This window comes from Propithecus coquereli, unplaced genomic scaffold, assembly GCF_000956105.1.
Source record: "Propithecus coquereli isolate 6110/MARCELLA unplaced genomic scaffold, Pcoq_1.0 Scaffold81, whole genome shotgun sequence".
NCBI classification, from domain to species: Eukaryota; Metazoa; Chordata; class Mammalia; order Primates; family Indriidae; genus Propithecus; species Propithecus coquereli.
This window is the reverse complement of record NW_012154285.1, coordinates 4,460,130-4,483,973: the sequence shown is the minus strand read 5'-3', so window position 1 is coordinate 4,483,973 and position 23,844 is coordinate 4,460,130. Positions and strand designations below refer to the sequence as shown.

The 23,844-nt window shown below is 52.7% G+C and overlaps 1 protein-coding gene across 2 annotated transcripts in view; it reads left to right on the top strand.

The window, feature by feature from the left end:
* MLXIP (MLX interacting protein) overlaps nt 1-23,835 on the top strand; it is a 58,252-nt gene extending 34,417 nt beyond the window's left edge. The window contains exons 2-17 of one of the 2 annotated variants that reach the window (XM_012663540.1): nt 10,258-10,364; nt 11,022-11,107; nt 12,625-12,714; nt 13,104-13,145; nt 13,476-13,647; nt 14,382-14,471; nt 15,044-15,135; nt 16,095-16,746; nt 17,223-17,344; nt 17,476-17,656; nt 18,217-18,341; nt 18,978-19,079; nt 19,189-19,316; nt 19,570-19,693; nt 21,093-21,222; nt 21,814-23,835. In XM_012663540.1, coding sequence (XP_012518994.1) covers nt 10,258-10,364; nt 11,022-11,107; nt 12,625-12,714; nt 13,104-13,145; nt 13,476-13,647; nt 14,382-14,471; nt 15,044-15,135; nt 16,095-16,746; nt 17,223-17,344; nt 17,476-17,656; nt 18,217-18,341; nt 18,978-19,079; nt 19,189-19,316; nt 19,570-19,693; nt 21,093-21,222; nt 21,814-21,935 — 2,365 coding nt within the window. In that variant the 3' untranslated portion in view covers nt 21,936-23,835. Of the gene's footprint in view, nt 1-10,257; nt 10,365-11,021; nt 11,108-12,624; nt 12,715-13,103; nt 13,146-13,475; nt 13,648-14,381; nt 14,472-15,043; nt 15,136-16,094; nt 16,747-17,222; nt 17,345-17,475; nt 17,657-18,216; nt 18,342-18,977; nt 19,080-19,170; nt 19,317-19,569; nt 19,694-21,092; nt 21,223-21,813 lie in introns of both variants that reach the window. The other variant, XM_012663541.1, reaches the window with a different exon arrangement.
* Nucleotides 23,836-23,844: the final 9 nt, after the last annotated feature.

The following is a 23,844-nucleotide window of genomic DNA, read 5'->3' as shown; positions in this document are numbered from 1 at the left end:
TCGGCCTCCCAGAGAGCTAGGATTACAGGCATGAGCCACTGTGCCCGACCAGCATTTTTTATAATAGTGAAAAAATGGAAACAACATGTATCTGCTGATATAAACATACCTCTATGGGGAAATGGTTAAGTAGCTTATGATAATATGTACAGGGGAATATTCTGTAGCCAATAAAAATATTATAAAACTATATTTATTGGCACAAGATGTCTGTGACATATACATCAAAACTGGTTTCAAAACGAAATATACCAGGCATATTTTTACGTGAGTCATGTGGCATGCGCATGTAGTCCCAGCTACTTGGAGGCTGAGGCAGGAGGATGACTTGAGCCCAGGCATTGGAGGCTGCAGTGAGCTGTGATCGTGTTGCTGTACTCCAGCCTGGGCAACGGAGCAAGACCTCATCTCTAAAAAAAACAAACCAAAAAACCCCCAGAATCAAAAATGTGATCCTACATGTTTAAACATTATGTTCATTCATGTATTTGTATCTTCATCTGTATACATACGTAATTAGATAAATGCATTGCAGGGGGACTTAGGGAACATCTACAGAGTTAGAGTGGTCCATATCACTTGTAACACTAGTTACATATTGGGAGGTTCCTAGACCCATCCTCAGCCTCAATAATTCACCAGAGGGATTAACAGAATTCACTGAAAATGTTTATGTTCATGGTTATAGGATATTGCCCGGAAAGGATTCAAATTAAAATCAGCCAAGAGTGGAGTTTTTACTGGGGCTCCATCCATGCTGCTGTGGCTGACCTTTAGTCTCCAGCCCCTCCCGCAGGTCTGGCTAAGACCTTTAGTTATCAGTTCCTCTGGAGTTGGAACTGACCCCTCGCTTTGCAGGTAAACCTTAGTGTTAGGCTGTGCTGTGGTAAAAGCCCCCGGGCAAACATAGACACTCCCATCAGGCAGGACATTCCAGGGGCTAGAATTTACCTCCTGGTTGCCAAGGGTAGAGGCCTGACCTCTCCTTGGGTAAGGTTACATCTTTATTACACAGTATTATCACCAAAATTTAACAATAGTTATTTCTAGGTGGTGGAATTGCAGGTGACTTTGCCTTTGTTCTTTGTACTGTTCCTTATGTTTTGAATTTTCTTTCAACGTAGGTATGTAATTTTTAAAGAAATCAATAAGACTAAAAAAGCTAAAAAGGAGATACAAATGAAAACTAAATCTCTGAATGGGGCAAGTGGGCAGGCATGGGAGCGATGCAAGAAATATGAAGACTAGTTGAGTTCACTACAAAAATATATCAGCTACAATCAGAGACGTGCTATCAAAACAAGTAAGAGACTGTTGCAAACCCAGGGGAGAGCTGGGTGCGGTGGTGCGCACCTGTAGTCCCGGCTACTCAGGAGGCTGAGGCGGGAGGATCACTTGAGCCCAGGAGTTCGAGTCCAGCCTGGACAGCATAGCAAGACTCAGTCTCTATTAAAAAAAAAACACAACCCTACAGAGACACTTGCAGAAACATCACAAAGTGTTAGTATCACTAATATTTTAAATATAAAATGGCAAGAAAAAACCAACTAACATTTCAGTGGATGGTGAAGAACTGAATAAGACTTGTAATTTAGTTACAACTAATGCCCCAAAGCCGGTTTCCTGGTTGTGATATTGTACCATGGTCGTATAATGTGCTGCCACTGGGAAAGCTGGGTGAAGGGTACATGGGACTGTTCATTGCGTTTTTGTGACTTCCTGTGAGTCTGTAATTATTTCAAAATAAAAAGTTTTTTTTTAAGATGAAGGGCATGGACAGACACCTCAGAAAATAAAAGAGACACACAACTAATGCACAGATTTTTTTAAATTATTAAATTTCATTAACAAATGATGCAAATTGAAGTGAGACACCCCCTTTTTCCTGTTGCAAATCTGGTCCCATCCCCAGTCCAGAGGAGTTGGGAGCACCCTGGGTTCTCGTTGGAGTTTACTCTCCTGGCAAGTAAACCTGGGGATGAGGTTTAAATGGTAGCCTGCGCAGGGGCCCCTGCTCCTGTCTGAAAGTCCAGTTATAGCTCAAATCTGACAGGCAACTCCAGGCTTTAAACTTGAGAACATGCCCAAGAATCTCCTAAAATTCAGGACCGTGTCCAGAGTGACTGGGCTTCCTTTGTGGTAGGCCCAGGCCCCCACACCTGCTGTGTCCCTCCTAAATCTCCTCTGCACGGTGGACATTGTCATCATTTTGCAGAAGGCAGGCTCAGGCAGCTTAAGTGGCTTGGCCAGAAATGCATCCACTCTACTTTCTTCATTGGCTTAAAAGTGGTATAAGCATGGTGGTGTCTGTCCCCAAGTGGACGGCAAGGCCTCAGGCTACGGGAAGTCACAGCAAGAGAAAAAGTCACCATCATAGCGAGGCATGTTTTCACTGTCTTCACTCCCTCACGTTGCTCTTGTTTTTTGGTGGTCATGGAAATGGTTACTTCCCGCTTTTTACACAAAAGCGAATGTAATCCTCACAAGCAAGCTGGCACGCACGGGCAGATACGCACCCACACGCACTAGCGTGGCCACGTGCTCGAGTGCGCTCGCTCACCTCGTCAGTAGGACAGACCTGGAGTGAGGACCTCGGGAGCCATGTTCCTGCTTCCTACCACAGCCCTCCGGAGCCTGCTTCTCCAACTGGACTTTCTTTGAACGTAAGAAGAAATAAGATGCTAAGGGAGCCACGAGGAGGATGAATTTCAGGCGAAGGAGAGATGCCCACATCTGGGCATGGGAGCAGGGCCTGAAAACCTCCCGGGCTCTCTCAGTTTGGGTGGGTGGCCCGTGACAGAGGGGCCTGCACACACACTGCCCTCCTCCTGCTATGCCACTGGCTGTGGCTCTGCCCCACGTCCCAGCTCCTCAGTGAACCTTTGTCTGTTTGCAGCCTGTTAGCTTTGGCTCCAGGCAGCCCGTGGGACCAGGCCCAGATCCCAGGAATAGCCAGTGGAGACTGCTCTTGGGAGGAGAGAGAGACGGAACATTGTTCCTCCACTCAGCCATTAAAATCACTTAATAACCATTATCACTACTTTTGGATCTGGTGTACAAAGTTGGCTGATTCACAAGTTTATATCTGTTTAGTGATGAATTGCCTTCCCAAATTAACTAGAAGCCTGTAAGATCTTGGACGTTGTCTCGTATTTTTTCCTTGTTTATTTTGAAAAAATTAATACAGTAGTCCCCCCTTATCCAAGGGGTATATGTTCCACGACCTCCAGTGGATACCTGAAACCATGGATAGTACTGAACCCTATGTATGCTGTGTTTTTTCACATATATACATACTTATGATAAAGTTTAATAAATTAGGCACAGTAAGAGATTAACAACAATAACATAATAGAACAATTACAACAATATACCGTTCACAATTTCATGGGTAGAAGATTTGTTCTTACCACCTTAGCAAACTCAGCATACGATTTTTTTTCTTTGCTTACTAAGTCGAAAACTTTCTTCTTTTCCCTTTAAGGAAGCACTTTACGGCTTCCTTTGGCATTTCCAAATTGCCAGTATCACTACTCTTGTGCTTTGGGGCCATAATTGAATAAAATAAGGGTTACCTGAACAACCAGCGCCGTGATACCACAGCAGTTGACCTGATCACTCAGAGGGCTGCCAAGTGAATGACGTGTGTTAGGGAGAGGTGCAGGTTGGCAGCACTAAACCACAGGGAAAGAGGAGGGGGGAAAAAATGAGGAGGCCAGGGAACATCTAGAACCAAACCTGCAACAGCAGGAACTTGAGGTTAGGGGCTTTTCCCAGCCAGGAGCATGCAGAGAAACTGGGAGCTTATGTCCAAAGGTAACATTTTTTCCATTAACATACATTAGCATGGTAAAAATCACACCCACTGATGCCGTGACAGTTTACAAATGTCATAGGAACCCCTGGAAGTTACCCGATAAGGATAAAATAGGGGAAGACTCTTAGGTCTCGGAACTCTCCACTCTTTTCCCAGAAAAATAATGAATATTCTGCCCACCATTTAGCATATCATAAGGTATAGACATAAAAGTGGAAGTGTATTAAGACCCCAGGGTCTTCTCCACTCCCGGAGACAGACCCATCTCTCTTCCAGGACACACTTTTGCTTTGTATCCTTGGCTTTGCAATTAAGGTTGCTTCTGTGGAGTGCTTCATGTTTGTCCTCATTCCATGGCACCAGCCCTGCTTGTGATTCTTCCAAGCAAGGAGCCAAAGGACCAGGACAACAACTCTCCAACACAAACACACCTGACGCGGGAGGGTGGCACAGACAGCACGGACCCGCTGGACAAAGGGATGAGTCACATCCAGGGCGGGATAGGACAGGGTGGTTCGGGATTTCATCACGCTACTCAGAATAGCGTGCAATTTAAAACTTATGGATTATTTACTTCTGGAATTTTACACTGCATGTTTTTGGACCAAGGCTGACTACTGGTAACTGAAACCTCGGACAGCGAAACCATAGATGGGGGAACTGCTGTACATTCCTATGCTATATTTAAACAATGCAACACTGTGGACAGTGAAGACTCCTTCACACCCAACCCCTTAATTTTTCTACAGCTCATCTCTGCAAGGGGAAATTGCTGTATTGCTGTTGTCTGTTTCTTATGGATCCATCCTGAGACTGGCCGTCTGTCTCTCGCCCTCCCTCCTTCCCTTCCTTCCTGTGTGTCTGTGTTTATCTCCCTGTTAAAAAGACAAATGGTAGCCACACTGTATATCTTGCGCCTTGGTTTTGTTTTTATTTTTTTGCTTAACAGTGCATCTTGTAGGTCTTGCTTTTTAGCACGTATAAATGTGTTGTTTTTTAAATTACCCCACAGTGTTCCACTGTGTGAGGATGCCACAGTTGAACTGGTCCCCTGTGGTGAACATCCAAGTTGTTTCCAGCGTTTTGCTGTGGTTTAATGTCCTTCTATTTATGTCTTAGTACTCGTGTGTGAGTGGGTCTGTAGAGTCAATTCCTAGAAGTGGAATTGTGGGTCAAAGGGATGTGCACCTACAATGTCGATAGTTATCAACTCGCCCTCCAGGAAGGCTCACAGTGGTTTTTGCCCATCGTTATATCCCCAGTGCCAGCTCAGTGATGAGACCTCTTCCCTGCCGGAGCTCTGAACCGATTGGGAAATAGAACAAAGCAGTCAGTCGCTGTTCACAGTAGCCTCAGGTGTGGACAACCCAGGTGTCCGTCAGCAGATGAAAGGATAAACAGAACGTGGTCTGTCCGTACAACGGAATATAATTCTGCCTTAAAAAGGAACGAAGTTCTAAAACTGTTACAGTGTAGGTGAGCCATAAAATATTATGCTAAGGGAAAGAGGTCAGACACCAAGAGCCACATATTATATGAAATGTCCAGAAGAGACAAATACGTAGAGACAGAAAGCAGATTGGTGGTTGCCAGGGGCTGGGGTGAGGAGGTAATGGGGAGTGACTGCTAGTGGGTACAGAGTTTCCTTTTGGGAGTGATCAAAGAAAGTTCTGGAGCTAGGTAGTGGTGATGGTTGTACAACATTGTGAATGTGCTTAATAGCACTGAATTGTCTATGTTAAAATGGGGCCGAGCATAGTGGCTCACACCTGTAATCCCAGCACTTTGGGTGGCAGAGGTGGGAAGATCCCTTTAGGCCAGGAGTTCGAGACCAGCTGGGACAACACAGCAAGACCCTGTCTCTACAAAAAATTGAAAAACTACCTGGGTGTGGTGGTGTGTGTCTGTTGACCCAGCTACTTGGGAGGCTGAGGTGGGAGAATTGAGCCCAGGAGTTTGAGGTTATAGTGAGCTATGATTGTACTACTATACTCTAGCCTGGGTGGCAGAGAAAGACCCTGTCTCTACATGAAAAAAAGGTAAATTTTATGTTATATGTAATTTTACCACAATTTGAAAAAGCCAGAAGATAGTGGCCAAAGTGTTAATCTTTATTGTTAATCAAGCTAAGGATGTAGCTTGTAAGTGAAGCTCAGACTGACTTTCCACCTCACCCCTTCTCCCCAGGAGCTGCGTGGGAGGACTATGGGCAGCTTGCTCCCCAGAGGAGAGGAGGGGTGGTGCCTACCCACCCCTGCCCAGGTCTCCTCCAACACGAGTGGCATACCCCGTTCTACCTGTCTGCAGGGGAGTGAGGAAGAGGCAGGCTGGGGATGTTTTGCTGATGGATATCCCTCCAGGAAACATCAGGAATGGCGAATAAGTGTTGCCCACATCAAACAAATATGGTTGGATGGATGACACCAGTGTTCTCAGACCAGAGCCCCCTGCCTGCTTTCTTTTAGAGATAGTGGCCTGAACAGGAGTCAGGAGCTAATCCTACCCGGGACCAGCAGAACCCAGAATCCGTAACCTGATCCTGCCCTGCCCCTTCTCTTCCTGCCCCTTTTCTTCTTAATTCCGACTTGGTCTGTGCAAGGCTTGCAGTTTAATTTCCTTCCATTCCAAAGCAGTCTCTTGCCAGACCTCTGAAGAATTCATAGTTTGCTAGTTTGATCCAAGAAGTTTTGAGAGAGACCTTTGTTGTACTGAAAATTTCCTGTTTCATGTCGAGAACCTGTCTTCTAGGAAGGGCAGCCACGGCAGGGTGGTGTGAAGATTGTTCTTCATGGAAAAGTTTAGCATATATTTAATTATTCTTTATTTAAAAGCACCTCCCATGTGCCAAGCACTGTGCTCACATCCCCGAAGTGAGCCAGCCCTAGACCTTGGCCTTGCTACGGAGTAGGAAGGAGAGGGTTAGCTGGCTCGGGTGGCCCCAGGAACCCCACAGGTAGATGGCCTGGGAGGCTGAGGCTGGAAGAGGACTCGTGAGTATTGGGGAAGCCGGTGATCTCAGAGAAATGTTCACAGTGTGTTTCTGGTTGTGCTTAAAGAAGGAGTATGGCACAATTCTGAGTTAGACTAAGAAGCATCCCAGTCAACAACGTCTGGAAGATGAGTTCAGCTGGGCAGGGCTAGGGGAGCTGGAGTCCGACCCTCGACGCTCTCTGGGGTGCCGCCTGTGTGCTGCCCAGGAGAGCTGTCCTCCACTGCTGTGGGTTCCCTTGTGGGACTTTTCCCAGTGTGTTTTGTGGAAAACTAGACTTCGTGTCCTTGTGGATGTCTGCATAGGAAATGTCTTCTCTTTCCCTCCTTGGAAATCGACATCACATATTAGCAACTTGAAGGCTCTAAGAAGCCCATGAGGAAAAGAAATTTACAGAAACCTACCCCAGCATTTGCTAGGGTAATTTGTCTAGGCGTATCCCTTCCTCTTTGTAACACCTTGACGTCATAGAACCACGCGTGTTGCTTCCTTGGATCTTGGCTTGAAGCAACTACACAGGTGTAGGGGACCGGGGAGTGGGGCGGAGGGGGCTATGGTCCCTTCTGCCTCCCTGGGTTGGTTGAGGTTTTGGTTTGGATTTGGACGCGCTTCTTTGTGTTTGTTGAGCGCCACCTGTTGGCTCTTGAGATATAGAATCCTGGGGTGATGGTATGAGACCAGTTAGGAGTTCTGAAATCTGCGTATTCGTGCTGAAGTTTGACTGTATTTGACATAGACATCAAGGAAGAGGCAAACATTTCTGCAAGTGGGGAGGAAGAAGATGGGAATCCTCAAACCAAAGCCTGTTAGATTTGGTTTCTAGCCTATAAGGTTTAATTTCTCTGCGTCTTCCTGTTTCCTGCGTTGTGCGTAATTGAAGCTGTTTGGTATAATCTGGCTCCTCTGGGAAGATGCTCTGTGCTCACACTGGCCCCTTTTTCTTCAGTAACACAGAGAGGTGAGGTTGGGTTTGCGTTTAAGCGCAGTGGTTATTTCTAAGCACAATTCCCAGCACGTCCCTTCTGCTTGGCTCCTCTGCAGCCACCATGGCGGGCAGCAAACGCTCGGTCAGGATCTGGTCCTGCTGAACACACGGAGAAAGCAGCCCTGGGATTCTGGGCTTCGGTGTGAGGACGATGTGTCAAGTATAAGTAAAGCGGAGTGTTTTGGTTATTTTGGGTGTTTTTTCCCCTTAGGGAAATAAAAAGAGAGGACAGTTTCGTTTCCTAGAACCACCTGCTTGGCCGGCATCGAATGGCTGGACGATCTAGCAGAGACAGGGAAAGAGGGCTGGCTTTGTGCAGAGGTGGGAGCCAGCATCCTCCGGGACACCGTCTGCCGTCTGGCATTGTCCACCCCCAATCCCAGGTCAGACCATACCAGGGGCTTTTGCTGCCTCGACCAGGCCGAGTTCCTGCTCACCGGGGCCACCACAGGCCAGGCAGAAGGAAAAGCGTGGGCCTTGCCTTCCCTCCTTGGCTGAGCCAGCTTTCCTATCCTCTCCTGACTGCCCGGCTGGCTTGGTTGTGCCGCCTCATGCCCACAGCCCTCTGCCCTCCCGACGCTTGGCATGTGGGCACGTGTGCCTCAGCCCCTGGGGCGCCTCAGCTGCCTTCTCTGTCCCTTTCTTCAGTTCTTAGCTCTTGACAGCACAGAGCAGGCGCTTAGTGCTCGTCGACAGAGTGAATGAGAAGCACTCAGGAAGCCCTCAGCTCTGCAGCGACGCAGGGCTCCAGGTGGCGAGCGGGCTGGCCTCTCCCTGCGTCTCTGTCTGCTGGTATTGACGGGGCACATGGTGTCCCCTTTTTCCACGTGAGTGAGCAGGAGCCAAATGGCAACGTGGCAGACATCAAGGAAAGGACTTCTTAAGTCACATGGTGGTGTTAAAAAATCACTTTTCAGTGATAACGTAAATCTAGATAATTGAGGTGGTTATTAATATCTATGTTTGCTTTAGGGTTTACCAGTTGTGTGTGTATCTGCATGTATATCCTGCACATATACACGCGTGCTCTCATTTAACTCCTGTCCACGCACTGGAGGAGGGGGTGTTAATTCGGATTTTGCTGGCATGTGGTAATGCGGTAGCAGCTTGAGCCGCCGCAGCTCTGACTACTGGACGTAGGTGAGGCCGACCAGTTAGCATGGAGGTGGGTTAGACGTGCCTTTCAACTGGGGAGAGAAGGAAGAAGGGGTGTGTGTGTGACTTTGAGGCCCCTCTACCCTTTGGACAGAGACAGCTGCTGGCTGTGTGTACCTCATATGCCGAGAGGGTGTGCTGTGACATTTTCTCTGGAGGTCACAGCCTTCTGGCCCATATTATCCAAAGCCTTGGCTTCTTGCTGGGTTTGGTGGGGGTAGGCGTGAGACTTTAGCCAGGGCTCTTGCTTTACAGACCAGGTTTTAGGTTCACTTTATGTTTATTGTTTGGGAGCTTCCTTTGAAGACTGTAACTGTTGTTGGCATATCCCTGCCCAGCATGTGGCCTTTCTGAGTGGGATTGGAGAATGAGCCAGGGCTGTGGCCTGTGGTCAGGTAAAACCCTGAAACCCGCTTTGACATGGACCAAAAATAGTGCCTTGCCCTTCTCGAGCCATCAGAAAGGGAGAGACCTTAGGCCAGCTGCTCAGAGATGTCTCCTGGCATAGCCCTTGGAAAACTGAATTGCCCAAGAAGGCTGTGCCACCAGGGAGCTTTCCTTGCTTGTTACCAGCTTGGTTTGCAAGTGCTCTTAACTTACTCAATGAAGAATTGTTAGACGAGCCCCTGCTACGTGCCAAAATACCTGAAGGGTCCCTCCCTAGAGAAGCTTCAGTGTCGCGTGGGAAGGTGCATGTGTGCAGACGTTGCCGTGCGAATGTGCTGTCCCGGAGGTGGAACGGCCACCGCCTGAGAGAGGGCCAGCACTGGCTCAAGAGGAGATGGTGTGGGAGCAGCGTCTGGAAGGACGAGCTGGTGGCCAGGTGGACGGGGTGCCATCAGGAGTAAGCAGCACATTTTCGAGGCTCTCGGAGCCAGGAAGGGCCCGGAGAGCACTCGGGCTAGCAGGACATGTGCCTGGATTGTGAACGCCTCTCGGGATTTGGTGGCAGAGGAGGCAGGCCAGGGTCAGGTCTTCATTTGGTGGTTAGCGGGTTTCTTTTTAATTTTTAATTGTGGAAAATTTTAAAGGTATGCAAAAGTAGACAAAAGAGTACAGAACCCCACATATCATCTACACTCCAGCAGTCGCACCCTGTGGACGATCCCGTTTCTTCCATAACCTGACACTGTCTCCGCCACATCGCTCTGAAGCAATCCCTGGGCGACTCCTACATTCCACCAAGCCTAGCCCGTGGCTAGTGATGGGTCAGTCAGGACTTTGGGGGCCTAGAATGATTGGGCGGCACATCGTCATTTCACCTCATTTTCAGAGGCACCACTGAGTCTCCCGCTTTGTCTTGCCTTTCAGTGGGAAGTTAGTGTCTCCAAAGTGGAAGAATTTCAAAGGCCTGAAGCTCCAGTGGAGAGACAAGATCCGGCTCAACAACGCCATCTGGCGGGCTTGGTACATGCAGTGTAAGTGCCAGGAGCAGGACGGGACTGCGGGCCCAGAGCCTGCCCTTGGGACACCGTGTTTCTAGCAGAAGTCTCTGTGCAGTCCGTGGAGTAGGAAACCCAAGCCAAACCCTAGGGAACTGGATACTACCAGCCCTCGGGCCCAATTTGGGCCAACAAAGTGGCCTCTGTTGAGAAGCTGCCAGGGTCTGGAGGAGACTGACATGTGAGACAGTTGCCCACAGTGTATGTGCTCAGTGTCATCCTAGACGACTGGGCCGGAGTTGGGAAGGGGAGTCAGGAAGGGTGGAGCAGAGAGGTGACTTCTGAAGAGTTGGGAACGGGTCTGAGGAGGTGCAAGTGCAGCCTTGCCCTCCTGGCTCCAGCACAGGTGCTGGTGGCCCCAGGGATTTCTCCAGGAGAGGAGGGGCTGGGGCGTGCTTGTGCTGGGCTGGCCTTCCTCTTGATGAGCCAGGTTCCCTTTCTTGCTCGTGCATTATTGACACATTCTTTCCCTTTACCCTGGACTCCTTTATTTCCCTGGAAATCTCCAGTTTTCCAAGGGAAGGAGAGGAAAGAGCCCTTGGGAAGGTCCCACCCGGGGGATGTGGACAGACAGAGCAGGCTCCTTCGGGGGTCTGGATTGTAGTAATGACGTCTCACCCTCTCCCTGTCCAGATCTGGAAAAGCGCAAGAACCCCGTGTGTCACTTCGTCACTCCCCTGGATGGCTCTGTTGATGTGGATGAGCACCGCCGGCCAGAGGTATTTGGCAGGTGATCAAGGATGGCCGAGAAAGGAAAACTAACCTCATTTCAACAGGGACAGCTCACCGAGGGCTGGATCCTGCAGGGAGACTGCGGGGACAGTGCCGGGCCTGTGCGGCCCTGACAGGACAGCCTGGAGAAAGGACAGGCATGGGGGGCAGGTGGCTTCTAACAGCCCCCAGGCTTTAGAGGTCTCCCTTCTCAGATGAGCTGGCCCAAGGACCGAGGGATTCAATAATGGAGACTTACCCTCCACTTTCACTTAAAATTGGTGTTTCTTCTGGAAGTCAATAGGGAGAAGTTCTGGCTCCTTATAAGGCACACATTTTTAACAATTGAAGAAGGACCTCAAGATCTTTAAAAACTGAGATGAAAAGAGGTTAAGAAAGAGTAATTGAGGGACCGCGTGCGATGGTGCGCGCCTGTAGTCCAGCTACTCAGGATGCTGAGGCAGGAGGATCGCTTGAGCCTAGGAGTTGGAGGTTGTAGTGAGTTATGATGACGCCTCTGCAGTCTAGCTGGAGCGACAGAGCGAGACTCTGCTCAAAAAAAGAAAAAAAAAGAATAAATGAAAAAAGCCAGTGGCACAGCAGCCTTTAGTATCTTTATGTTAATTTTAAAAGCGTGTGTCTGTGTGATTACACGTGCATGGGAAATGTCTAGAAGGATATACAGAAATCATTCAGTGGTGGGATTGGAGCGGGGCGCCAGACAAGAAAGGAAGACTCTCTTCACTCTATGCTCTTTCCGCATTGTTTCAATTCTGTCAAAGCTTGTTTTAATGTTACACAGAAAGAGAAAAGAGAAAGTAATCTAAAGAAAGTTTTGAGACGGTGGGACATGATCTGATATTAAGAAAGTATCAAGGAATATCATTTTTTTGGGTATGATAATATTGTAATCCTGTTTTTGTTTTGTTTTTAAAGATTCTTCATTGTTCAGGGCACACAGTGAAGTATTGGGCTCTGAAACATGCCCACCCTAGTCTCAGCTGCTCTTACAAGGCAGGGCCCAAGGACCCTGGGTAAAATGACATGAGCCTTAAGATCTGACAGTGAGGTAGCTGTCAGGCAGGTGGCTTCCTGGTCCCTTGTGCTCTTCCAGGCTGTGGTAGAAGGCGTTTATGCCAGGCATCATGGGAAGGTTGAATTAATGCTCTTGGAGGTCACGTTGCACCTGAACCTTCCTGTGATTGGCTCTTTGTTTTTACCCGTTGAAAGTGACGGCTCTCTGCTTTCCCCCACCGTGCTCCTGTGCGGAGCCTCAGGATCTGAGCCCCGAAGCCCCCTTGGCTACCTTAGGTCTGGAAAGTGCATTTTTAGCTAGGGGCCAGTTGTGGCACAGAGGAGATGGGATGTACTTTGTGAGTGAAGGTGTAGCCACAGGATAGGGGTTTCTGAGCCAGAATGCCTGAGGCCCAGTTCTCCTGTCTGTGTCTCTCTTCTTTGTTCATGGGTGAGTCTTGCTAATCAAGCAAGGACATCTCTTTTGATTCTGCCCGTGTCTCTGTTACAGGCCATCACCACAGAAGGGAAGTACTGGAAAAGCCGCATCGAGATCGTGATCAGGGAGTATCACAAGTGGAGGACCTACTTCAAGAAAAGGGTATCTGCTGGGCCCTCACAGGAGTGTGTTCGAGAAGGCCCCCAGGGGAGGGAAGGAGCAGAGTCCGTATTCAGAACACAGGCCAGAGGCCGTGGGCACCATGCTACCCATGTGGGCACGTGGCGTCCAATAGGAAAGCTAGGACCTGGGGTTCCAGCCCTGCGCAAGCGACCGCCTGTTTGGTCGTGTCGTCTTTACTCTCATTTCCCCATCTGTGAACTGGGCTGTTGATTCCACACACACTGGGTGGGAATCTTCTTTGTGCTGGTATCAGACCAGGGATGGCAGGGAGCGGGATCCCTCCCTCCCTCCCAGGGAGGTGAGGCTGGGGCCACATCCCCTCCCAGGGCCTGGGTGACTAACCTGACCTGCCCCGCTTTTGCCCACAGCTACAGCAGCACAAGGATGAGGACCTCTCCAGCCTGGCCCAGGTGAGTGAGCTTGGGGGCCATGAGAACCCCCACGGGAGTCCTGGTGGCCCACCAGTGAGCACTGCAGCAGGAAGTGGCAGGACACAGACCCCCCCTCCCCAAGGCTGGAGATGGGGCCAGCTCCCTTCTCCCCGGAAGGTCCTATGAATGGCTGAGGAAGCAGTCCAGCTCTCTCCACAGGGTGGGCTGGAGGGAGCTGCTTTCTGCATTCTGCACCCATCGCCTCATTCCCACAAGCAGTCGTCGTGACGTGTTTCCCAGCATGATGGGCTTGGGAATTCTGAGTTCACTGTTGCCTTTTGACTCTCCCTCCCACTGTGTTGGTGGTAGGATGATGACATGCTGTATTGGGACAAGCATGGGGATGGGTGGAAGACCCCAGTCCCCATGGAGGAGGACCCCCTGCTGGACACGGACATGCTCATGTCAGAATTCAGCGACACCCTCTTCTCCACGCTCTCTTCTCACCAGCCCGTGGCCTGGCCCAACCCACGGGAAATAGGTAAGGCACACCTGGGTCCCGGCTATGGAACACCTAGCCAGCTGCCTTCTCTGCCACACCCCCTCGGGGCCAGGCTTCGCCTCAGGGCCGTCTCCGAGCTGCCGCATGTCACTGTGCAGACAGAGTAAGTGAGGAGGACTGGCTAGCCTCGTGTGGCATCTCAGGCCATATGCATTGAGTAGGGTTGGGCTGCAGATTGATTTTCACTGGGGCCTCTGCCATTCCCTCGGTACCACGATAACAAAACAGCAGGGAGGTCTGGTCTGAATCAGTTTCATATTTCTGATACTGTCCCCTTAGTGGGGGACAAGTGCCTAAGCCTAGGTGGCAGGACCCTGATTTTCTCTAAAGAAGCACTCGTAGGCATGACCTCTTATCCGACAGCATTCAGCCTTCCAGTTGGCCCCTCAGGGATGAGCCCGCAGATCACAGAGTAGACGGGGTCGGGGGGCGGGGGTCTCTGCCCAGCTAGTCACAGCTTCCTAGGGATGTCCATTTCCTGATACTCAATTTACTTTTCTTGTAAAAATCACTTTCTTTCCTGCCTTCTGAGGGTGCAGAATGGCCATGAACCTGTAAGAAGGTAGAATCCCAGCCAGCTGCCTACAGTTCTCCTTGGAAGACTCTAGAATGTGAGCAGGGCCCAGAAGATCTGTTCCAGGCCTTTTATGTAATATGTTCTTGCAACGTTGTCTGAGAAAACAAAACGATCGCTCTCTCTCTGCTTCTTGCAGCACATCTGGGAAATGCAGACATGATCCAGCCGGGACTCATTCCTTTGCAGCCCAACCTGGACTTCATGGATACTTTTGAGCCTTTCCAGGGTGAGGATGGGCGGCAGAGTGAGCCTGACTTTGTGTCTCCCTTTGCCGCACAGAGCAGATGGGTGCTTTCCTTTCTGAGAGAGAAGTTAGAATGGGCAACGGGGAGGACTTAGAATTTTTCAAAAACTAAATTTTTTTTTTGTAGTAACTGCAAGGTCTGGGAAGTTTTTCCAGAATGTGTTCTCTCTTGAAGGAAATTGGCATTCTCAGGAGGGTTCTCACTGGCTTGGAGCCTCGGGTTTGCTGTGACTGTGAGCGGTTCTCCGTCTCAGCAGCAGAGGGCGCTGGCGGCACAGCCACCTCCCGCACAGGTTCCTGCAGGTGGCGGGTCCTTGGGCCCTGTATTGTAAGAGCAGCTGAGACTAGGGTGGGCATGTTTCAGAGCCCAAGCCAGCTGCCGGCATGCGTGGTTCTGATCAGAGGGCTTCTTTCCACAGAAAAAAGTTATCTCTGCGGGGAATGCCCTTTGGCCATGGCATCCCTCTGGCTGATGTGGGGTTCAGTGCTCAATTTGTTTGGGTCTTAATCCCCGGGAATGTGGCACTCCAAAGACCCCTGATATTGTTTTTCAGACCTCTTCTCTTCCAGCCGCTCCATTTTTAACTCCCTGCTGCCTGCACCTGCCTCAGTATCTGTACCGGATCCCAACAGCCCACCTGCACAGGTAGAGCACCCTGGGGGAGGGGCGGGGGAGGGGCCAGCAGGCACAGGGCTGGTGTATGACCGTGTGTCACATGCAAAATGCTGGGCATCGCTGGACCCGTGCTGGGCACACAGGTAACGTGCGGAGGCTAGTTCAGCTCTCTCCGAAAGCATCCTCAGACATCCATGAGGCAGGACGCTGCCAGGATGCAGGTGCTCCTGCCTGAGCCTCCAGGTGACCTATGTGCAGCTGGCTTCGTTCTGATCAGTTAAGACAGGATTAGCTAGACAAAGAAGAAAAACATGGATCATTAATAAAAGTAAGTTCTGTATAGTTCTTTCACTTTTTACTTTACAAAAAAGTTGGTTACAGGTTCAGGTGCGGGGGCTACAGAGCTGAACAGGGCACAGTTCTTCGCCCCTGTGGAGCTCTCAGACAGGTGCCCATACCCAGTCAGATACCGGTAACCTGGCACCGTCTTCTTCAGACTGGCTCTGGGAAGAATTTCTTCTGTGGAGACTGAGATGCAGACAATTGATGGCTTATAGCTTTTCCCATTTGGAAAGAGGAGGCCTGGCTAGAAGTTGATACGTGAAACTGCCCTGGGGGAACCCCAAGCAGCTGCGATCCAGGCTGCCTCTGCCCTGTAACAGAAGATGGCAGAGACTTTGGGGGGACCTCTGCTGGACTCTAGAAACAAGATATTCCCAGGCTGCTGTCCAGCTGCATGGAGGCAGCTCCTTTGTCTGAGCTCTGTGTGATCATTTAGTTCCTAGTGGAAACAAAACCCCTGCAGATGCCCAGGGAGACGCAGATCCGTCTCCCCAGATCAGCAGTAGTGGGCACGGGAGACATCACCTTTGTCCCTGTGTCCAGGCACCGGGGTGGGTCGTTGGGCTTTGCAGTGCGAGGTGCTGGACAGTGAAAGCGAATCTTCTCAGCCCAGTATGGCTTCCTGGCTTCTCTTTTTCCTTTCTCAGGAGAGCATCCTGCCGACCACCACGCTTCCCACTGTGAGCCTTCCCGACAGCCTCATCGTGCCCCCTACGGCCCCCTCCCTGGACCCTGCTGATGGGCAGGCCTGTGAACACACCTCCCAGACCAGGGACCCCTTTATCCAGCCCACAGACTTCGGCCCCTCAGAGCCACCACCGAGCGTCCCGCAGCCCTTCCTCCCGGTTTTCACCATGCCCCTGCTGTCCCCCAGCCCTGCCCCGGCACCTGTGTCCCCAGCGCTGCCATTGGTTCCTCCCCCTGCTACCACTCTGAGCCCCCCGGCTCCACCTGCCTTCCTTCAGCCACAGAAATTTGCTGGAGTCAGCAAGTCACCCTCCGTCATCACCCACACAGCCTCTGCTACCCTCACCCACGACGCCTCTGCCACCTTCAGCCAGAGTCAGGGCCTCGTGATCACGACCCATCACCCTGCCCCATCCACGGCCCCCTGCAGCTTGGCACTGTCTCCTGTCACCCGGCCTCCAGCCATTGGGCCTTCCCAGCCTCGGTTAACTTTTGTGCCCCCCAAACCTGTATCAGTGACTGTAGGGAGGCCCAAACAGCCTCCCAAAATAGTGCCTGCTCCCAAGCCAGAGCCTGTGTCCTTGGTGTTGAAGAATGCTTGCCTCGCCCCAGGTGAGTCAGGGGAAGGGGCCAGCCTGGGCTCTTCCCCCCCATGGAGAAATATTTCCTGTCCCAGAAGCCTTCAAACTTGCGACCACCCATCCCTTCCTGGCCACACATACAGACGCACACACTTAGATGAAACAAGTGTCGAGAAATAATGAATTTGTATGATCTAGTCTATTTTGTATTTTATATCTTTTTTTAAAGTTAATCTCAAACCACAGTTTGAAGACACCTGGTCCTGGTCCATGGTCTGTCTTCCTCAAGGAGAAGTTGCAAAAATAGTGTTAGGGGTCCTGGTGGTTTTGTTTTCTGTCCCCTTAGCAAGGAACACGATGTCTCTTGGCAGAGGGCTGGGTGTCACTCCTGAGGAGCCCTGCGTCTGCAGTGTGGCCATCCCGTTCAGTGATAGCCACGGCCTCTGCGGGGTCGAGACTGGGCCTGTGGCCCAGGGCCTCAGCCTCACCTTCTCTGTGTCCCAGCAGCTGCCTTCTCAGGCCAACCACAAGCAGTGATCATGACATCAGGCCCTCTGAAGAGAGAAGGGATGTTGGCTTCTACTGTATCTCAGTCCAACGTGGTCATCGCGCCTGCTGCCATTGCCAGGGTGAGGAGGGCCCTGGGCAGACTTGCAGTGTCCTTGTCACCCCAGAGCCACCCTCCCCTGGTGTAGCTGGTCTCTTGCTCTGCTGCTTCTTAGCCGTGGTTGGGGACGACCTCTCTCCCATGTCACCACAGGCTCCTGGAGTGACGGAGTTCCACAGCAGCATCCTGGTGACAGACCTTAGCCACAGCACGAGCAGCCAGCCTGGCCCCGTCTCCCGGCTCTTCTCTCCAAGCACAGTGCAAGACTCCCTGGTGAAGGGCGAGCAGGTCCCACTGCATGGGGGCAGTCCCCAGGTCCCTGTCGCAGGGCCCAGTGAGTGTTCACTGAGGGCAGAACAGTCATGACATCACGAGGGAAATGAGTGGGCTGCCATGGGTTGGGGAGGCTGCCCACAGGGCTCCCCAGAATGGAGCTGGTGCCTGCAGGACACACGGCGAGGTCTCATAGGCCTGCTGGTGGCAGAGGCTGGGGAAATACTTGATAGATGAAGGGTGACCTGGGCAGCACTGGTGGGGCGAGAAGTAGCAGGCACACAGCTGCGTAGGCAGCCAGTGTGCACGAAGAGGCCAACCCTGACCTCCCAGAAAGTCCTGGCTCGGTGCTGCCAGTCCCCAGAGAAGGCATCTAGCAGTCCTTGTGTTCCGTTTCCAGGAATCATTAGCATGGGGGTTGCTGTGGCCACAGAAGTCACCCAGCCTGGTCTTGACGCCAGCGTGGTTGGCAAAGATTTCTCTAATGTTTGCTCTGGGATGGCCATGGGAGATGACAATGGCTTTCCAAGTCTTGGGACTTACTAGGGATTCCTTTGTAAGGACTGCCTCGAGGTGGGGTGGAGTGGCCAAGTGTCCTTCTCAGGCTGTCTCTGTTCTCAGGCCGGGACTGCCCCAACTCAGGACAGGCCTCTCCATGTGCGTCAGAACAAAGCCCCAGTCCTCAGTCTCCCCAGAACAACTGCTCAGGGAAATCCGCAGACCCCAAAAACATGGCTGCATTGAAGGTATCACATGTCTCTCTTGGGCCTGGATTGCCTTGGAAGGTGGAGGGGACGGGGGGAACATCAGAGAACCTTTGGGGAGCACGTGTCTGGAAAACAGAATCACAGATGCGGTTAGTGGTGCTCTAGGCTGGGTCTTGTCAGAAGCCCTTGGTCTGCTGCTTTAACCGTGGGGTTAAATGGGCTCCTCCCCGCCCCTTCCCACTAACCAGCCCTGTGGGGAGGGTGGGCCCCAAGCCCAGGATCCAGCACTGAATCCTCCTCACGTGGTGGGTACAACTCCACACCCATCACTTGTAGGGGAAGGTGGCAGCTGGGAGGCTGGGGTTGGCAGAGGTGAGGTTGAGGCTGGCTGAGAAGTGCTGCTTTGACGGCCACCCCCAGCCTTGACTGTGTCCTCTTCTGCAACAATGACTTTCTAGTGTTCCCTGCCCTGTCCTCTTCCTGCTCCTCACTGGAGCCAGTAGCTTTTTGTTGTCCCCTCCTCCTATGTAGCTCTCTATCCCTGGCCTATCAGGTGCCCCAGGGTCCTAATCCGCCCTCAGCCGCTCAGCATCGGCTTGGGAGATGAGGAGGGACAGGTGACGTGACCCCACGGCAATGCCCACGTGTCTCAGTGACCAGTCGGTTCCCCAACAGAACCGTCAGATGAAGCACATTTCAGCCGAACAGAAAAGGCGCTTCAACATCAAGATGGGCTTCGACACTCTGAACAGTCTGATCTCCAACAGCTCCAAGCTGGTGGGTGGCCTGAGAGTGCTGGGCCAGGCGGGGCAGGGGCATCAAGCGGCGCCGGGTGGGGGCCCACCGGCCATGTTGCTGCCGCCTCCAGCCACCTGTCCTCCTGCAGACCAGTCACGCCATCACGCTGCAGAAGACGGTGGAGTACATCACCAAGCTGCAGCAGGAGCGGAGCCAGATGCAGGAGGAGGCCCGGCGGCTGCGGGAGGAGATCGAAGAGCTCAATGCCACCATCATGTGAGGCTCTGGGCAGGTGCCACGTCCCATACGGTCTCATGTTACCAAGGCAGGGGGACCTTGTGGCCTCGTCACTGACAGATACCTCTTTGTGGCAGAGTTTACTTTTCTGTCATCCTCCTCCTTCCCCAGACCTCTCTTCTTCTTCCTGGCTGTGGTCCAGCACTGGGCCAGCCCTGCCAGCTCGTGTCCCAGGGTCCTCATCTACCACCGGCTGCTCCAAAGCTTCCCTTGATTCTTCCTGTTGTTTCAGCTCCTGCCAGCAGCTGCTCCCTGCCACGGGAGTCCCCGTCACCCGGCGCCAGTTTGATCACATGAGAGACATGTTTGACGAATACGTGAAAAGCCGGACCCTGCAGAATTGGAAGTTCTGGATTGTATCTTTTGAGTTTTATTGCTCTTCCTACCCCCAACCAGTGCACGGAGACAGAAGATGGTGACGCTCTAGTTCCTTCAGGAATATTCTCTTTAAATGGCTGTCACCGAGTTCATCACAACAGAAAGTGCTAGTGTCTGTCTCAGGGGAGAGAGTGGTCTGTCCTGGGGCAGTGTGGGCTGGGGCTTTGGGATGCTTTGCAGGAAGGGCTGGGGAGGCAGAACAGTGGGCTTTGCTCTCTGGGCCCTTGGGAAATGGGGACAATGCTAGAACCACTTGAGAGCCACTTGCACAAGCTATAAAGGGGGAAGGAGTGAGTCTGCTGTAGCCTGGTAGCCGGCTCAGTCCACATAGTGACAGGGAGGGTGAGTGCCACCCCCACTGTGACAGACAGGAGCCAGGGCTCACAGAACCACTGAGTGGTGGTGGCAGAGCTGGGATTTGAACCCACTTCCTTCAGACTCATCTCTGCATTTGTGCCACGTGGCCTGGAACACCATGACGAAGTGTGTCCACCTGAGTGCCATGCCGGGCCTTCCGGGTGGCAGCACGGCAGTGTAGGGGGTGGCTCCGGCCGCCCACTCCCTGCCCTGCCTCCCTTCTGCCTGAGTGAACAGCGCACATGGCGGGTTGGCTGCAGCATGGGCCGTGGGTCTGACAGATAGTCACGCAGGGGAGAGGATCCCAGCCGCGGCGGTGGGACAGGGTAGGGTGCCTGTGTGCTCTAAGGGGCGATTTGCAAATGAAAAGATGACAGGTGCCAGCTCTAGTCCCCTACTTTGCTGTTTACTGTTGCCCTGGTCCTGATCCTGTCATTGGCAGGGCTGGGTGGCATCTGGAATGAGTCAGAGCTGCTTTGGTAAAGTGGTACATTCCCCACCATCAGGTGGAGGGGGGAGCTGTGGGCATCACCCTGGACCAAAACCCAAGAAAATGCACCTCTTGCCTCACTGAGCTTGTTTCTTAAGATGTCCTAGAGACCTGCACAGCTGCGGGGAGATGGCATGTTTGTGTTCAGCACAAAAGGTACATGGTACCCAGACAGCTTCTGCCTTTCAATCTGTTCGTGCCACCTCTTGCTGATGTGCATTAAAAAACCATTGTGTTTGCATCACCGCGGGGACCTATTCCAGACTAAGGAAACTTCTGTGTCCCTGCCCCTGCCTGCTCAGTGGTCATGAGTTGCTGTCCAGTGATGGTTAGGTGGAAAGGTTTTAGTCATGTGGAAGACACACTGTGCCTGGAGGTCTTGCTCTCTCACTCTCTCCCCCCGTTATCACTTCTCTGTGGGCGATGGTTTGCCAGGCCCCAGGGAGGTCGATAGGAAACCTGGCCCACCTCAATTCTGGGGTCCCCTGGCCCCCTCCACACCTGCCTTTCCTTTAACCCAAGTGCTGCAGTTCAGCATCATCATCAAGCCGCTGTTTGAGTCGTTCAAGGGGATGGTGTCCACCAACAGCCTGGAAGAGCTGCACCGCACGGCACTGTCCTGGCTGGACCAGCGCTGCTCCCTGCCCATCCTCAGGCCAAGTGAGCGGGGCGGCGCCAGGGCTGTGGGCTTCGTGCTGGTCTTGGAGGGAGGAAGGCCCTGGGCTGGAGGCCATGCCTGGGAAAGTGCAGACTCCACTGCCAGCAGCCAGGCAATGCTGGGGACGTGAGCGTGACACCAGGGACACACTGCGAGGCAGGGAGCAGGTCCCCAGGCTTCTTACCAGCAATGTGTCTGTTCCAACAAACCACCTTACGTTTCTCAAGCACCTACTGCTTGCTAGGCCCTATATCAGGTGTTTTAATTCTTATAAGTAGCAATGCTAATCCTACGTATTCGGGTTATAGGAGCTTCATAGTAAATCGGCTGGAGCAAACCCTGTGGCAGCAGGAAAAGTTTAGAATCCTCTGCCTGTTTATAGCTCCTGCTGGGACGTGGAACATTAACTGGAGGCAGAGGCATGAGTGCCCAGGCCACAGCGTGGGGCCTTTCTGGTGTTTTCTTCCAGTCGAGCCTGTGGCTGTCACTGGTGCCCGAGAATTGCCACAGAGGGCTGTGGGGTACGCAGCCAGGCACACTGCGTCATGGTCCGTGTCTCTGTGGGTGTCTTACTCCCCCACTCTGTCTTGCAGTGGTGCTGAACACCCTCCGGCAGCTGAGCACTACCACCTCCATCCTGACAGACCCGTCCCAGCTGCCAGAGCAGGCGTCAGAGGCTGTCACCAGAATCAGCAAGAGATCGGGAGAGTCTTAACCGCTTAGCTGGCATGTGGCCGCATGAGATGCCATGGAGACCCTTTTGCCCGTGGAGAGGAGGCTGCGCCCCCAGGCCTTCCTGCTCAGCTACAGGGCATCCCTCCACCTCTGCCGGCCCCACGCGGGTCAGGACGCCGCTCAGGTCTGAAGTTCGGGGCCTGCCAACAGCAATAGCCTGCCTTCGGGAACCCCTTGCTGTGAACTCGCACTCAGTGACCTCAGTCACCCACCTCCTTGCCTGTGGGCAGCCTGGACAAAAGGGAAGTCAGTGCCGGCCGTGCTCGTCCTGTCCTGCTGGTGGCCTGTCAGGGTCCGGTACCAGTGAGGGGGTTGAGGGAGACAAAGCCTGCTCCTGTCTGAGACGTATGGATTTGTCCCTCCGCCACGTCCCGTCCACTCTGCTCCTCCGGCTGGGGCCCTGTGCTGCTCTCCGGCCTGCCCAGGGCAATTGGAAGGTGTCTTTCTTTCTCCCCCTGCTCTGGCAGCATCTGGCCCTTTGGATGGATTTGGGCTTGTGTTCAGGCTGCTGCGGGGAAGTGCCTTTTCCAGAGACCCCCCAGAACACGGGCAGAGATGGTGCATGTGTACGCACGCCGGACGGGAATGGAAGCACACGCGACACACAGCTGCTGCTCTGGCTTGGAAACCCTCCCGGTGGTGTTTCATCTGTCCTGTGTCCGTTCCACATGGCATTGCAGGATCCATGGGGACTCACCCAGGGCCTTCTCGGGTGTCACCTCTCTGCCATGGCCCTTCTGCTGTTATTCTCCACTTGCTTCTGAGCTGCAGCCACAGACTAGTCAGGTTTGTCCAGAGGGAGCGGTTAACCCTTCAGCTCTGACATTCAGAGGTCACACTCCACGTTCCTGCCTGTCTCTTGTCTGACGTTCCGCCGGGAGCCCCAAACCAGGACACTTCTCAGACCAAAGATGTCACCACACTCAAAGTCTGTTCTGTCTTGTGTTTGGAGGAAGAAGCTGAGCGTGGATGGCAGAACTCTGAGGGTCAGCCCTCGGAGCTGTCTCTGGGCATCCCCTAGACTGGACAGTAAAGAGCCGTTGCGGGTGGGCAGCAGGAGGGCCGCACGCAGTCTCAGTGCTCGTCCTTGTCTCTGGCTGCCTCTGCATGCGGCTGCCGGGCAGGGGCTCCTAACACTCAGGAAGCCCAGCCACCGGTCCCTCCTCGTGGAAGAACGCGTTGTAAGGCCTGCTGCGAAGTTCAGAGCAGCCAGCAGGCTTCCACTCCACTTCTGTCCTCCCTGCCACCTCCCCCACGCCCCGCCTGCAGGTCTGGGGAGGGGCGACAAGCGGCCCTGAAGTTTAGATCAGTCAAAGGAGCTCTCCGGCTCCTGGAGGCTGCAGAACTGGGGCTCCGAGGGGCAGCCAGCTCCGCCTCAGCCTCAGCTGATGGAGGACAGAGATGGGGGTCTCCCTGCCCCTGGCTGTGGCACCGCCTCTGCTGTGGGTCACTGACCAGCAGCCTGCTCCCCTGTCCGTGCTGCAGCCCTGCACTAGAGCAGCCTGGGTGGCACCCGCAGCTGCCCCAAAACGTGTTTACAGGCTTTCCGGATCCCAAGGCAAGGCTGGGCTGGTCCTTGGAATTTCCACTGGGAATGGTAATCGCATCCATCCTTTACACCCCAGGATAAACGTGGAGTCACCTTTCCAAAGGCAAGGCCACCGTGGTAAGAATTCCACTAAGGTCAGAAGGAAAAAAGGAAAAAAATTGAACGTTGCTAGCTGTGAGGGCCTCATGGAGGGCTGTGAGCCCGGCCCTTCCCGATTCCTGTGCCTTGTAAAACACGCACGTGACCCTGGTGGTTGGCCAAGCGAGCCGAGGTCTCTCCTAAGTCAATGGTTTTCTCCCCACCCCCTGCTGGGGAGTAATTTTTTTTTTTTTTTTTTTTT